Below are 12,363 nucleotides of genomic sequence, written 5' to 3'. Positions count from 1 at the left end.
CCTTGAGAGCGCCTTAGGAGGAGTGAGGCAGTCACCTCACATGGCGAACGCTCAGCATGGCGGGAGGGGCAGTGGTGGCAGCCCCTTGGCCATTCCCTTCTGTAGGAGGACAGAGCTGTGTATTCCAGGCAGCCTTCCTTATACCCCCTGCGCTAACCTGCTGCCCTCTGGTGAGCTGGAAGATGCTGTCCCATCGCTAGTGTTCAACTACCAGCCCTGTCAGCTTCCATAGGGGAAATGGAGGGTGTATGTGTCAGAGCCGGCCCAAGACATTTTGCTGCCTGAGGTGAAGAACAAGATGGCGCCCATTCCCATTCCATGTACAAACGCTGACTGGACTGAAGTAAGAGCTGAGTTTTTCAGTACTAGGAACTGGGCAACGTCCCCCATGCATCTGAGGCGGCTGCCGTGCACCCCCTAAGCTAGCCTCCACCGCATCTGAGGCTAGCTTAGGGGGCGCAGGGCAGGGCACGTGGCACACAGCTCTCTCCTCCAACACCTTGCTGCCACCTTCCAGCATCTGCCACCTGAAGCAACTGCCTCGCTTTGCCTAATGGTAGGGCCAGCTCCAGATGGGCTGTTGTCTTGTCCTTCACCTGAGGCAGCAAAATATCTTGGGGGCCCTACATGGGGCTGAGGGCATTGTGTGGCAGACAACACTGGAGTCTGGATAAGAAGAAATGAGACCTGCTACTTTATATCTCTACCCATTGCTCTCACTCCCAGAACTTTTCTACACAAGGCATTTATTGTGTGCTCATCATTCTCTACTCACAGTTGCTTACAGGTTCTTTAGACGACATCATGACCCTTCAGTTTTGCTTCTGTTTTCCAGCAGCACTTTCCGCAAGTTCTTTTTTAGAGCAGGGAAAATGCGGTATTATTTGTGAAAGCAGAAGGAAACACCTTTTTCATTTGTATAATTGTGCTGTTCTGCTGTACTACAGTGCCATCTAGAGGTTATATAGCAGAAAAGGAGGAAAGAAAATGCTTTTTATGTAGTGCTCAGATCTCAATTCTGTGACAAAAACAAAAGTATGTACAGAGGATTAACAGCACCATGGAGAAAGCCACTCAATTTCTACCCTCTTCTCTGCTGCTCCCTGCCGCCTTCAAAACTACTGATGGGGGGGAGGGGGAGGAAAGAGGGATCCTGAAGTTCATTTAGGGCACAGTCCTGTGCATGTTTAGACAGAGAAAAGGCCTACAACTTCCAGCATTCCCCAGCCAGCATGGGAATGCTGGGAGTTGTAGGCCTTTTCTCTGTCTCTAAACATGCATAGGATTGTGCCCTTAATCAGAAACTTGGTTTCATGTTAACATTTTCTGTGGTCCAGGTGCCAAATCATGTTCCAGGGCCCATACTTCCCTGGGATTTCACAGATTTGGCCAGATACCTTTGCTATCTTGCTGAACCAATGCCACTTACAAGGTATTGCAGATTTGCACACAGTACATTCAGCGGCACAATTGGGGAGTTTTAGATCACGGAATTCATAGCCATATGAGAGCCCTGCTGAGTCCGGGGCCCTCCTGCTCATTCTGCTGAGTGCGGCTCTGGACCCTTGCCCCAAAGTCCTGCCCTACCGCCACCACTGAGTGCATTTTACCAGTGGAGGCTGGTGGCTCTGATTTTGGTGGATCTGAGAATCCACTCTGGGTTTCAGTCAAATCGAACCAGAGCTCTAAAGGAGCTATTCAAGATGCTGAACCTATTTTGGGGATAGGGTTCAGAACCTTGGATAGCTCCTTGAGAGTTCCGGCTGAGTCTAACTGAAACCCAGAATGCATTTATAGCCCCACCAAAATTGGGACCATCAGCCTCCACTGCATTTTATATTGCTACAATATGGGAAAGTCATCAGAGACCTAGCAAGGGAGAGCTGCTGCCCCCTACTGGCCCTTCAGGGCACTGAAGTGTTACTGCCTCACTGTTTCCCTCTTCTTAAGGGAGGTTTTGAGCTAAGCACATGCTTATCATGAAGCAGGTCTTAGCTTCAGTTCACACCACATCTCCAGTAGCAAGGCTGGTGAAAACCCCTCCCTAAGAACTTGGAGAGCTGTTGAGAGTCAGAGTAGATGACTTTAGGCTAGATCAGGGGTGGGCAACTTGTGGCCCTCCAGACGTTTTCACCTACAACCCCCATCACCCTAGACAGCATAGCTGATGGTGAGGGATCATGGGAGTTGTAGGCCAAAACATCTGGAGGGCCCCAAGTTGCCCATCCACAGGCTAACGGTTTGACTCAGTATAAGGCAGCTTCGTATGATCCTCAGCGATGAACCTCATTCCCTCTAAGAGCGAACTCAGGTGGCCAAGTGCCGATCACTTTAAAAGCAAGAGCCCCCTGCCCCCAAGAAATAAGCTAGTGGGTTTTATTTTGCATACTAAAGAAACTCCCTGAGTATAGAGAACTAGATAAATTTGTAAATTAAAATTTAATGAGAAAAACAAACAAACAAATCCAAGATGGCTTAACAAACCCCTGTGAGCATCCAAGATGCATCAAAATGATGGAGGTTCAAGGTCCTAAGTACAAAGTATCTTTAAAGTGCAGTGTGTAGCTACATCACAGGTGCTGAACTATAATTGGGCAGGGGGCTGGATGACTCACCCGGCCCTCTGCAGGCTGGATAATAGGGGGGAGGGCCATGCCCTGTGACATCATCTGGTAACTGGTCTTATAGGCCCCTTCCAACCCTACTATTCTGTGATTCTATGATCATCTGGTTACATCATCTGCAGGTTGGATGATATCAGGGGGCAGGGCCATGCCCTGTGACATCATCTGGTCTCCACCCAAAGCACTCAGGTGGTGGCCTTCAGTGAAGGGGAAGGGGAGAGACCCTGTGGCCCAGATGGGCCAGCCTGGCAAGCCAAATTTGGTCTGTGGGCCAGAGGTCCCTCATGGCTTTTAAAAATCACTTACTTACAGGTGTGTGTGTGTGTGTGTGTGTGTGTGATGCCTCCCTCCCTTGGATGACTCCTCTGAGGATGAAGGGGAAAGGCAGGCTCCAGACCCAGGGAAAGAACTAGCACAGAAGTAACCTGAGCCCCTTTACCTCTTGTTATTCCCGGCTATGGCCTCTCTGGAGGATTCAGAGGGCAACATTCCACTGACCCCAGCAGAGCGAAGGTGGCTTCATGTAAAAGAACAACAGAGGCGAGGCTCTGCCTGTTTAAGACAAAGAGGCTCCCAGAACCAGAGGACTGATTGCCAGCAGCAGCTCTAGGATGCTGCAGATAAAAGCAGGAAGCAGGCAGGGGCAAAGCTGCTGGAGAACAATGTCATTTCCACACGCTGGATCTTGTCAGCCCCACCCTGCCCCCAAACCTCAGCCTTGCTCATGAATCCCTGTGTTTATACCTTGGACTGGAAATCCAAATTTTCTCTGCCATGTCATCTTGGCTTTGTTTGAACTGGTAAAGTTCCCAGCTCTGAGCTTCCTCCCCATTCCTAGCCTTGGACAGGCTTCTGACCCTGCTTATCAGTCAGTAAGTTATTGCCACTGTTGCCAGCTAGCTGCAGTCAGCCGGCAAGAACTGACAGTACGGGGCAATTTCTACTGAAAAGGCAGTAGATGCAAAGGGAGCATTAGTAGTTCTTCACTCCCCAACTGCATTCAACATGGAAAAGGCCCCAGCCCACATGACTAGGAAGCAAAAAAACAAACAAACCCATCTCCAGAACAGGGGTGTGGAACTTGTGGGGCTCCAGATGTTGTTGGACTACATCTCCTATAAACCCCAACAATCAGCCATGCTGGCTGGGGCTAGGGATGCTGCTGGAGAAATTTGAGATGGACTAAAATGAGCTTGGATTTCTAAGAATCCAGCCTGTGGAATCTGCTGTGGACCAACCTCTGCAGGCTACGCGGAGTCCGTGGACTTTCGGATGTTTCTTTTTACTTTCCAGAAATTTACAAAAAATTATTCGTAGGAAAATATGCACATTTCTGCTAAGGAAAAGGCGAATGGAATGGGGGACCATATGCTAAACGTTACGTGCTAAGGTAAATTATGAAAATTCTTACAAAACCTCTTATGTGATTATTTGTTTATTTTTCCACATGACGGAAAGAAGTTTGCATCTGTCTGTGAGCAGACAATGGAACAAAAGGTGCCTGACAATCCGTAAAACATAGATGGAGCGGATTTTATACAGTTCGTACATCCCTAGCTGGGGCTGATGCCAGATGAATCCAACAAAAACTAGAGGGCCACAGGTCCCCCCCCAACACACACACACTACAGAAGAACCCCCCCCCCCACACACACACATACACACACCTGCTATAGCTATAAAATGCTCAGGTTTGGGATTGGCAGCTACCCCTCAAACGTAATCCCTCAAATCCCTCTAGCGCTACATAGTACAGCAGAGGAAGGCTTCGGGGATGGGGGAGAAAATGTTGTCCTTCTCCCCTTCCCCCTCTCCATCCTGAAACCTGAAAAGCACTACAAAGCTCCTGTTCCAGCTTCCAGGTGCTCTGGAGCCCTGAAAAGGTGTGTGTGTGTGGGGGAGTGCCTTTCCTTTTAGGCCACCTCTGCCCCTGGGCTGGATGTGGCCCCAAAGGGCCCCCCATCTGGCCTGCAAGCTTCTTTTGCTGTTATCACTAATCACTGATCAGAGATAAGAGGGTATTTCAAGGCAACTAAATGTTAAATACCCTGCAAAGAGTAGAGTTGTTGCAAAGATCTTGAGCTGCACATTTCTCAGGCAGAAGACCTGTTGTCCAGAACTGAGGTGTGCGTTTTGTAGGCAAGAGACCTGTTTACTTGTAAGTCAGCATGCAGTGGCTTGGTATTTGAGATGCTATTTGAAAATGCTGCTGAGAGATTCACTCCTGCTTTCTTCTGAGTAGAAATGCAGAAGCCTTGTCCTGATGACTTCTGAGTAGGCTTAAAATCAGTAATAATCACCTTTGGCCCAGTCTGGGTCATATTCATGAAAATCCAAACTCATTTGGTTCCATTACGGATTTCTCCGACATCCCTAGTTCTCCATGTTCTCTCTTTTTTTAAATACATGTTCAAGCATTTGCACTCTATAGCACAGTGTTTCCCAAACTTCTGACAAACAGCTGACTCCCCCCGCCCCACCCTAAATAGGATGCTCTTTTCACTCTCATGCCTTGAAAAAAAAGGTCCCCTTTATCATGCAAAAGCCAAGACTTACCGGCCTCAGAGGCAGTCATGTGCTGGCCACTTCCTAAGAATCAGATGACTCAGCCCTGAGTCATTTGTTTAGCAAGAGTGAATTTTGGGTGAATTCACCTGGCTCATTTTCTCTTGTATCAAGTAACACCTAGTCATGATGGCTTCCACTCGGTCCACCTTAGTCCTGTTCAGACTCTGTGCCTGAACTGAACCAGGAATAATCAATGGATAAGCAGGGTATAGAGCGCCATCCTCTGACTCTCTATCCTGCCTGCGTCAAACAGGAAGGGCTGAGGAGGGCTTCTAGGCATGTTGGCTTGAATGTGAGTAGAAGTCCCTGTGCACTCAGGAGCCCTGATAAAGCAGAGTTCCTGATAATGCAGAGGCTTCTACTCAGGTTAAAGTGAATGCACACAGACATGGAAACCCCCTTCACACCTTCCCTCTCAGCGCAGGATAGGGACATTGGGATGGGGCTGGTACATGCGGCCCATACCCCGTATAAAAGCAAAAATGGGTTGCTTTTCCCCATTCAGGCATAATGCTTGAACAGGGCTCTAGTCTCTTGTACAACTGACCTGCAGATATGTGCTCATGCACAGACAGTCTAGGATTTAAAAAAAAGAATATATGCAAGAACTGTGTGCACCAGTGTGCAATTGACCTGTACAGTTTACATCCTCCTATGTATCAGTTATACCACCAATGTGCCTGAAGTGTGGCCGTTGTGACTATTGTGGGGGTAATACCATGCTGGTACCGGGTCCACGACATTCTTAATTTAAGAGGTACAGTGTTCATGTTCTAACTTCCTGCCCCACCAAAACTGGGGCAGCTTCTGCCCAGGAGAAAGGTTGTTATTGCAGATCCTTTAGTGCCTTTTCGTGAACCAGTTCGTCCTCGGCATCCTTTAAGGACATGTTTCTCTTGTGCGACTGTGACACACTGGAGGCGGAACCCTTTCGGAAAGTTGAAAGCCTCTTACGAAAGTTGTTTCCGGAAAAGAAATACAGAAGTGGATCGAAACAGCAGTTGAAAGCTGCGAGAGAAAGGGTTATCACCACGGATTTCTGCATACGGAGGAGTTCTTTGCAGGTAGTGTCCTTTCTCATTATAAAATGGATGTGGACACTGCGTTGGATGTGATAGGGAGTGAAACTCATCAGGAACACAATGGTCACAATGACGATCATCCAGATGGCCTTTCTATGGGATGTGCCTTTCTTCTTCAACGAGTTTTTCAACAAGGTCCTTATGATCATGGTGTAGCAGATGGCAATGGTGATAAAGGGCAAAATGAAGCCAACAAATAACGCAATGTAATGGAGGATCGCCACCCTTAACATCTCCTCAACTGGCGGAGGTTCAAAGCACTTAGTCTTGTTTGTTCTTTTGTCATGGTATGACCCTCTGAACAAAAATGGTGAGCTTGTGAGTGTCACAAAGATCCAAATAGCCATGCAGACCACTCTGGCTTTTTTCTCAGTTATGAAATGGATGTTCTGGATGGGGAAAACAATGGCGATGCAGCGGAAGAAGCTCATGGCTGTCATGAACAGGATGCTACAATACAAGTTGACGTACATGGCATAAGAACTGATCCGGCAGAGGAAGTCGCCCAAGAACCAGTTGCCTTTGTAAACGTAGTATACCACTCGCAGGGGCAGCGTGCACACAAAGAGCAAGTCTGAAAGAGCCAGGTTGAACATGTAGATCTGGAAAGCTGTCTTCTGTTGGTATGTCCTTATAAGGACACACAACACAAAGCCATTCCCTAGAAACCCCAATACACAGATGATAGAGTACATAGTTGAGTACACTTGATTTCGGAAGTCGTCAATACTGACGTTGCATGACAAGTTTCTGATCATATTTTCAACAGGAGCCATGGAATCAAACTCAAATCCTACATTGCAAAGAGTGCGAGAGGGGGCAGGGGGAAAGAGAGAGAAAAAATCAGATTAGATTTAAATCAATACTTTTCATTATTCAACTTTTGCTGTCATCATCATCATTTCTATGCTGCCCCGTAGCTGAAGCTCTTTACAAAGCGGTTTACAAAGATTAAAAACCATTAAAAAACACAGTATACGAAGTTTAAAAACCATTTACATAAAAACACACAGACAACACGCACACACTCAACATATATCTAAAAACAACTTCAAGCAATCAACCATAAAACAAATCCAAGTCCTGATGAAAACTCATCATATGCTTCTAAATGCCTGGGAAAAGAGAAAAGTCTTAACCTGGCAGCGAAAAGATAACAATGCTGGTGCCAGGCAGGCCTCATCTGAGAGAAAATTCCATAATTGGGGGGCCATGACTGAGAAGGCCATCTCCTTTGTTGCCACCCTCTGAGCCTCCCTTGGAGGAGGCACTCGGAGGAGGGCCTTAGATGCTGAACCTACTGTATGGGTAGATTCATGTTAGGCGCTCCTAGGTATTGCTGTCCTGACCTGTTTAAGGCTTTATAGGTCAAAACAAGCACCTTGAATGGGGCTTGGAAACATACAGGCAGCAAGTGCAAGTAGGCCAGAGTTGGTCTTATATGTTTGGACCTTCTTCTCCCTGTTTTTAATCTGGCCTCTGTGTTTTGCATGAGCTGCAGCTTCTGAACTGTCTTCAAGGGCAGTTCTATATAGGCAGCCTGAACTGAATCTACAGGACTCAGATTAGCTAGTACACCAACAATTAATAATAAGGTTTGAGAAATCAATGATCTGCTGAGCAAGCTGGTAGAAATCTCATCTTGGTGATCTCTGGGTATGAACACAAAATTTGAGGGAAACATAAAGAGCAAATTGCACTTCTAGTTTTGTGTTTTGGAGCTCAGACCCTGACTCTGCCTTGTACTTAGGTTCTTGGGCCTAGTTACTTTTCTTTTAGTCTCACCAGTTTGCCTGCTGGAAAATGAGTTTTTTGTGGCTGGCCATGTCCACCATGGCAGCCATTTTGTGAGAGCACCCATGACACTCTCTCAAAACTCCAAATATAGCTAATGACCAAAAAGGTTTGGGGACTCCTGTGCTAGATCTACACTAGTGCTTTTTATCGGTACTGAAGTGCACTGATAACTGCTGGGAACTGTATTCTATATTCCAGTTTTCCAGCATTATTTCCTGCTTTTTATTCTGTATTATCCATAAGGCCACAACAGATGTCACTGTGTGTGCTACGAGGTAGAAATGCGCAAGAGGGATATAGCATCACCATGATGGGATTGTATCGATATGACTCCATGTGTAGATCTGGCCCTGTTCTAGTTGAAGAATCAGACTAATCAACTATAGACATTTTGATTTTAAAGACACTACTGATTAATTGGGCAACTGATAAAAAAAAATACTTTTAATGTGTTTATTAAAAAAATTCTGCATCTTAAAAAAGGCTTTTGTTTCTATATGAGAGAGAAGGAGAAATGCCTCGACTAAGATGTGCTTATTGCCATATATCATCTACAGAGCTGGCATTGTGGTTTGGCATTTTGGGTCACCTGCTGAGGCTCATGTCACAGTGCTCTGCCCATCCCTATATCCTCCCGGTGCTGCTGATGCTATATATCAGAAGATTATAGATAGACAGACAGACAGACAGACAGATAGCAGGGAGACGAACAGGGAGAAAGAGCTGTAACCTTGCCTTGTCCACTCCCTCTGGGAGGTAGTGTGCATTAGGACCAGTGGGAGAGACATGGAAATGGGTAGTGGGTGCACTCAGTGAGGGCCCTCCCCCACTAGGGATGTTGGAGAAATCTGCAATGGTATCAAATGGGGTTGGATTTCTATGAATCCATCCTATGGGTTCCATGGTGGACCAGCTTTTCCCCAGTCGCACAGATTCTGAAGACTTTGTGGAAGTTTTTGAAGTCTTTTTAAGTCTCCGGAATATTAGGCAAATTTAGTTGTAGAAAAATACATAAAATATTTAAAAGAACACCAACAAAAAATGTGCCTGTCCATCATAGGCTAAAGCATGAAAATGCACATTTTGGGGGGGGGGATCTGCCCATTTTTGGAAGATTTGCACATTTTTGCAAGTGCAAATTTGCACAAATTCAGGAATGAGTGGACGATGGAACGAAAGGCACCTGACAATCTACAAAATGCAGAGAGAATGGATTTTACAAAATCTGTGCATCCTTAGCTCCTGCTGAGAGTATCTTGACAAAGCCCCCCTCCCCTGAAACTGACACTGATCATCTAAAACCAAAGCAAGTACATCCTTTCCTTCAGAAACATAGTTTCTTTCACATGCAAATGCATGCAGGTTTAAGTGACAGATTTATCAAGCCAATGAGTAAATGCGTACAATTGATGGACTCAGATTGATTTAATCAGGTGATAATCCTACCAAAAATGGGAGCTGAGCTGAATAAGGGATTTTCAAAGAGTGCACAGTGAAAGCTGTTTGGGGCCAGTGAGGAGTCCCAACCCTGGCTGCGGGACTTCAGTCAGGCTAGGAGGGAGATGGCAGCATGCTGACTGCTAGCTCCTAATCTGAGCTGCACACCTGCCAAGCGAACTGGCATGAGAATTTGGCAAGAAGGTTTTCTCAACTGAAGCTTGCGCATTCTGTCCTGTATTCTGTTCACCGAGCTGCTTATTTATTATTTCAATCAGCATGGTAGATAACAAGTCAACCAGAAGGGGGCAATCCTGGTTAAAGAGCAGAGTCCCCATCACAAACTAAAAAAAAACAAAAGCTTTATTTTTTATGGCTTTGAAGGCATATCTGGTTGGTGGCATCCTGCTTTCCTGAGGTGTGAAACCAAGAACATGGAAAGGGTGCTATAGAAAGGCCGGTGTTTGGTTTTGGCTTGTGTACTGGTTCGGGGGTGCGGGGTGGGGAGGCAGCGTTGAAGCCATGGGGACTGCATGGCTTTTGGCTGTAATCCTAAACTCATTGGGAGTGAAGCCCATTGAAATGAACAGGACTCACTTCTGAGCAAACAGGTTTAGGACTGGGAAGCCTGTTTGCTGTGTGTACCACTAGGGTAGAATTATAGCAAGGCCAGTGTCAAGGGTAGGCATGGTTGGGCACTTGCTGAGGGCCCTCACCCCAGCAGGGGTCCACTGACAAGAGCCCCCTCCTCACCATGGCAACCTGCTTCTTCACTTGCCTCTCGCTCTGGCCCAGACAACGGTGGTAGTAGTGAGGAGGAGGGGCAGGAGATGCCACTCCCTGCTTACTCCCCGGCTCTCTTCCTGTCAAGCAAGGAAGTGGCAACAGTGATGAGAAAGAGGACGAGGAGCAATAGCAGGCAGCTGGTGACAATAGCGGTGGGAAGGCAGGCTCCCCGAGGGAGGGGCCCCACTGAAGATGTCTCGCCCAAGAGCTCTCGGAAACCTGGAGCCAGCATTGCATAAAAGGAGGAGTGCCCTACACATCTGGAACGTGATGGTCGGAAGAGCTGAAATATTCAGAATGGTCATAGCATGCTCTGGAGCAGAGCACATGTTTTTGCATTCTGAAGATCCCAGTCCCAGTCCCCCTGGCGTCTCCAGCCAGGATTGGGAAGAATCCTGCCCCAAACCCAGGAGAACTTCTGCCAGGCAGTGTAAAGTAGGGGGTGAGCCAGATTTCAGGCTCAGAGGAACTATTTTGTTTTTTCTGGGATGCTGAGCAATCCCAGACAGTCAGAGCCAGATAGAAAATGGCGGCAGGGTAAATGATTTACTACAGGTTGTTCACCTTCTTTCGTTTTGAGGGACAGATCAAGGGACAGATCAAGGGACAGATCGAGGGACACATTTCAGAGTGTCAGGTGAGGCTGAAGGCAAAAGAAAGGCTAAAGGCAACAGGGCGGGGTCAAAATCCCTCAGATATCAGCATATTTTAGCTTAAATCTTTTTGTGCTGGTAACGAGGGCTTATTAAAAGACGCTTGCTCCTTGGGAGGAAAGCTATGGCAAACCTAGACAGCATAGTAAGAAGCAGAGACATCACCTTGCCGACAAAGGTCTGTCTAATCAAAGCTATGGTTTTCCCAGTAGTAACGTATGGCTGTGAGAGCTGGACTATAAGGAAGGCTGAGCGCCGAAGAATCGATGCTTTCGAACTGTGGTGCTGGAGAAGACTCTTACGAGTCCCCTGGACTGCAAGGAGGTCAAATCAGTCCATCCTAAAGGAAATCAACCCTGAGTGCTCATTGGAAGGACAGATACTGAAGCTGAAGCTCAAATATTTTGGCCACCTAATGCGAAGAGAAAACTCCCTGGAAAAGACCCTGATGCTGGGAAAGACTGAAGGCAAAAGGAGAAGGGGATGGCAGAGGATGAGATGGCTAGATAGCATCACTGATGCAATGAATATGGACTTGAGCACGCTCTGGGAGAGAGCGCAGGACAGGAAGGCCTGGTGTGCTATGGTCCATGGGGTCACGAAGAGTCAGACACGACTGAATGACTGAACAACAACAACAACAACGAGGGCTTAGGAGAGGCATCCCAACCTTTTAGAGAAGGGAAAGAGCAGCACAAAAGCCATGAAACCATCAAACTGATTGGTGGTTGAGGAAAAAGAGGTGGGGCCGGGAGTGGAGGCTGTTGGCTCTGATGTTAGTGGGGTGGTAAATCCACTCCAGATTTCAGTAAGAACCAGTCAGAACTCCGAAGGAGCTATCCAAGGTGCGGAGCATGGATTGTAGGGCTGTGCACAGACCCCCTCAATCTGACTCAGAAGCTGCTTCGGGGCTTCCGAGGCAGGCCCGATTTGGCTTGGGCTGATTCGCCCCCCTGACCCACCTTGGCTTATGAAGCTGAAGTGGGATTTGGACATCTGAATGCTGCTTCGGCCCCCCAACATTCCGCCCAGCCCCCAGCTCCTTACCTAGGTCCTTGTTCTGTGGGGAGCCCCCCGCCGCTGCCAGGGAGACACTGCTGGCACCCCCGGGGGAGCTGCCAGGAAAGGCGCTGCTGGGGAAACCACAGCCCGCCGCAGCCCATCAACTGCCTGTTCTGCCCTTATTGCAAGGAGGAAAGAACGGGGTGATTAGCAGGAGGCACCAGCCTCCTGTCAAGCCTGCATGGCCTCCTTCCTTGCATGGAAGGAGCCCACGTAGATTTAACAGGCAGGAGGGCAGGAGTCACCCTCCAACTGCGCTCTCTCCCTTCCTTGCAAGGAGGGGAGGGAGTCCAGTTGGAGGATGACCCCTGCCTCCTCTTAAGCCTTCTCAAGTCCCTTGCTTATGAGGAGCCC

General features: G+C 47.7%; 1 protein-coding gene across 1 annotated transcript in view; it reads right to left on the bottom strand.

Annotated features, from left to right (window-relative positions):
- Nucleotides 1-2,435: 2,435 nt before the first annotated feature.
- Nucleotides 2,436-12,363, bottom strand: part of CYSLTR1 (cysteinyl leukotriene receptor 1) — a 31,588-nt gene continuing 21,660 nt past the window's right edge. The window contains exon 2 of the mRNA XM_084813346.1: nucleotides 2,436-7,067. Coding sequence (XP_084669472.1) covers nucleotides 6,019-7,050 — 1,032 coding nt within the window. The 5' untranslated portion in view covers nucleotides 7,051-7,067 and the 3' untranslated portion in view covers nucleotides 2,436-6,018. The remainder of the gene's footprint in view (nucleotides 7,068-12,363) is intronic.

Source organism: Heloderma suspectum, chromosome 9 (assembly GCF_057233095.1).
Source record: "Heloderma suspectum isolate Gila_16-S chromosome 9, 16-S_ref, whole genome shotgun sequence".
NCBI lineage: Eukaryota > Metazoa > Chordata > Lepidosauria > Squamata > Helodermatidae > Heloderma > Heloderma suspectum.
The sequence above is the reverse complement of the archived record's forward strand: the minus strand, read 5'-3'. Positions and strand labels throughout refer to the sequence as shown.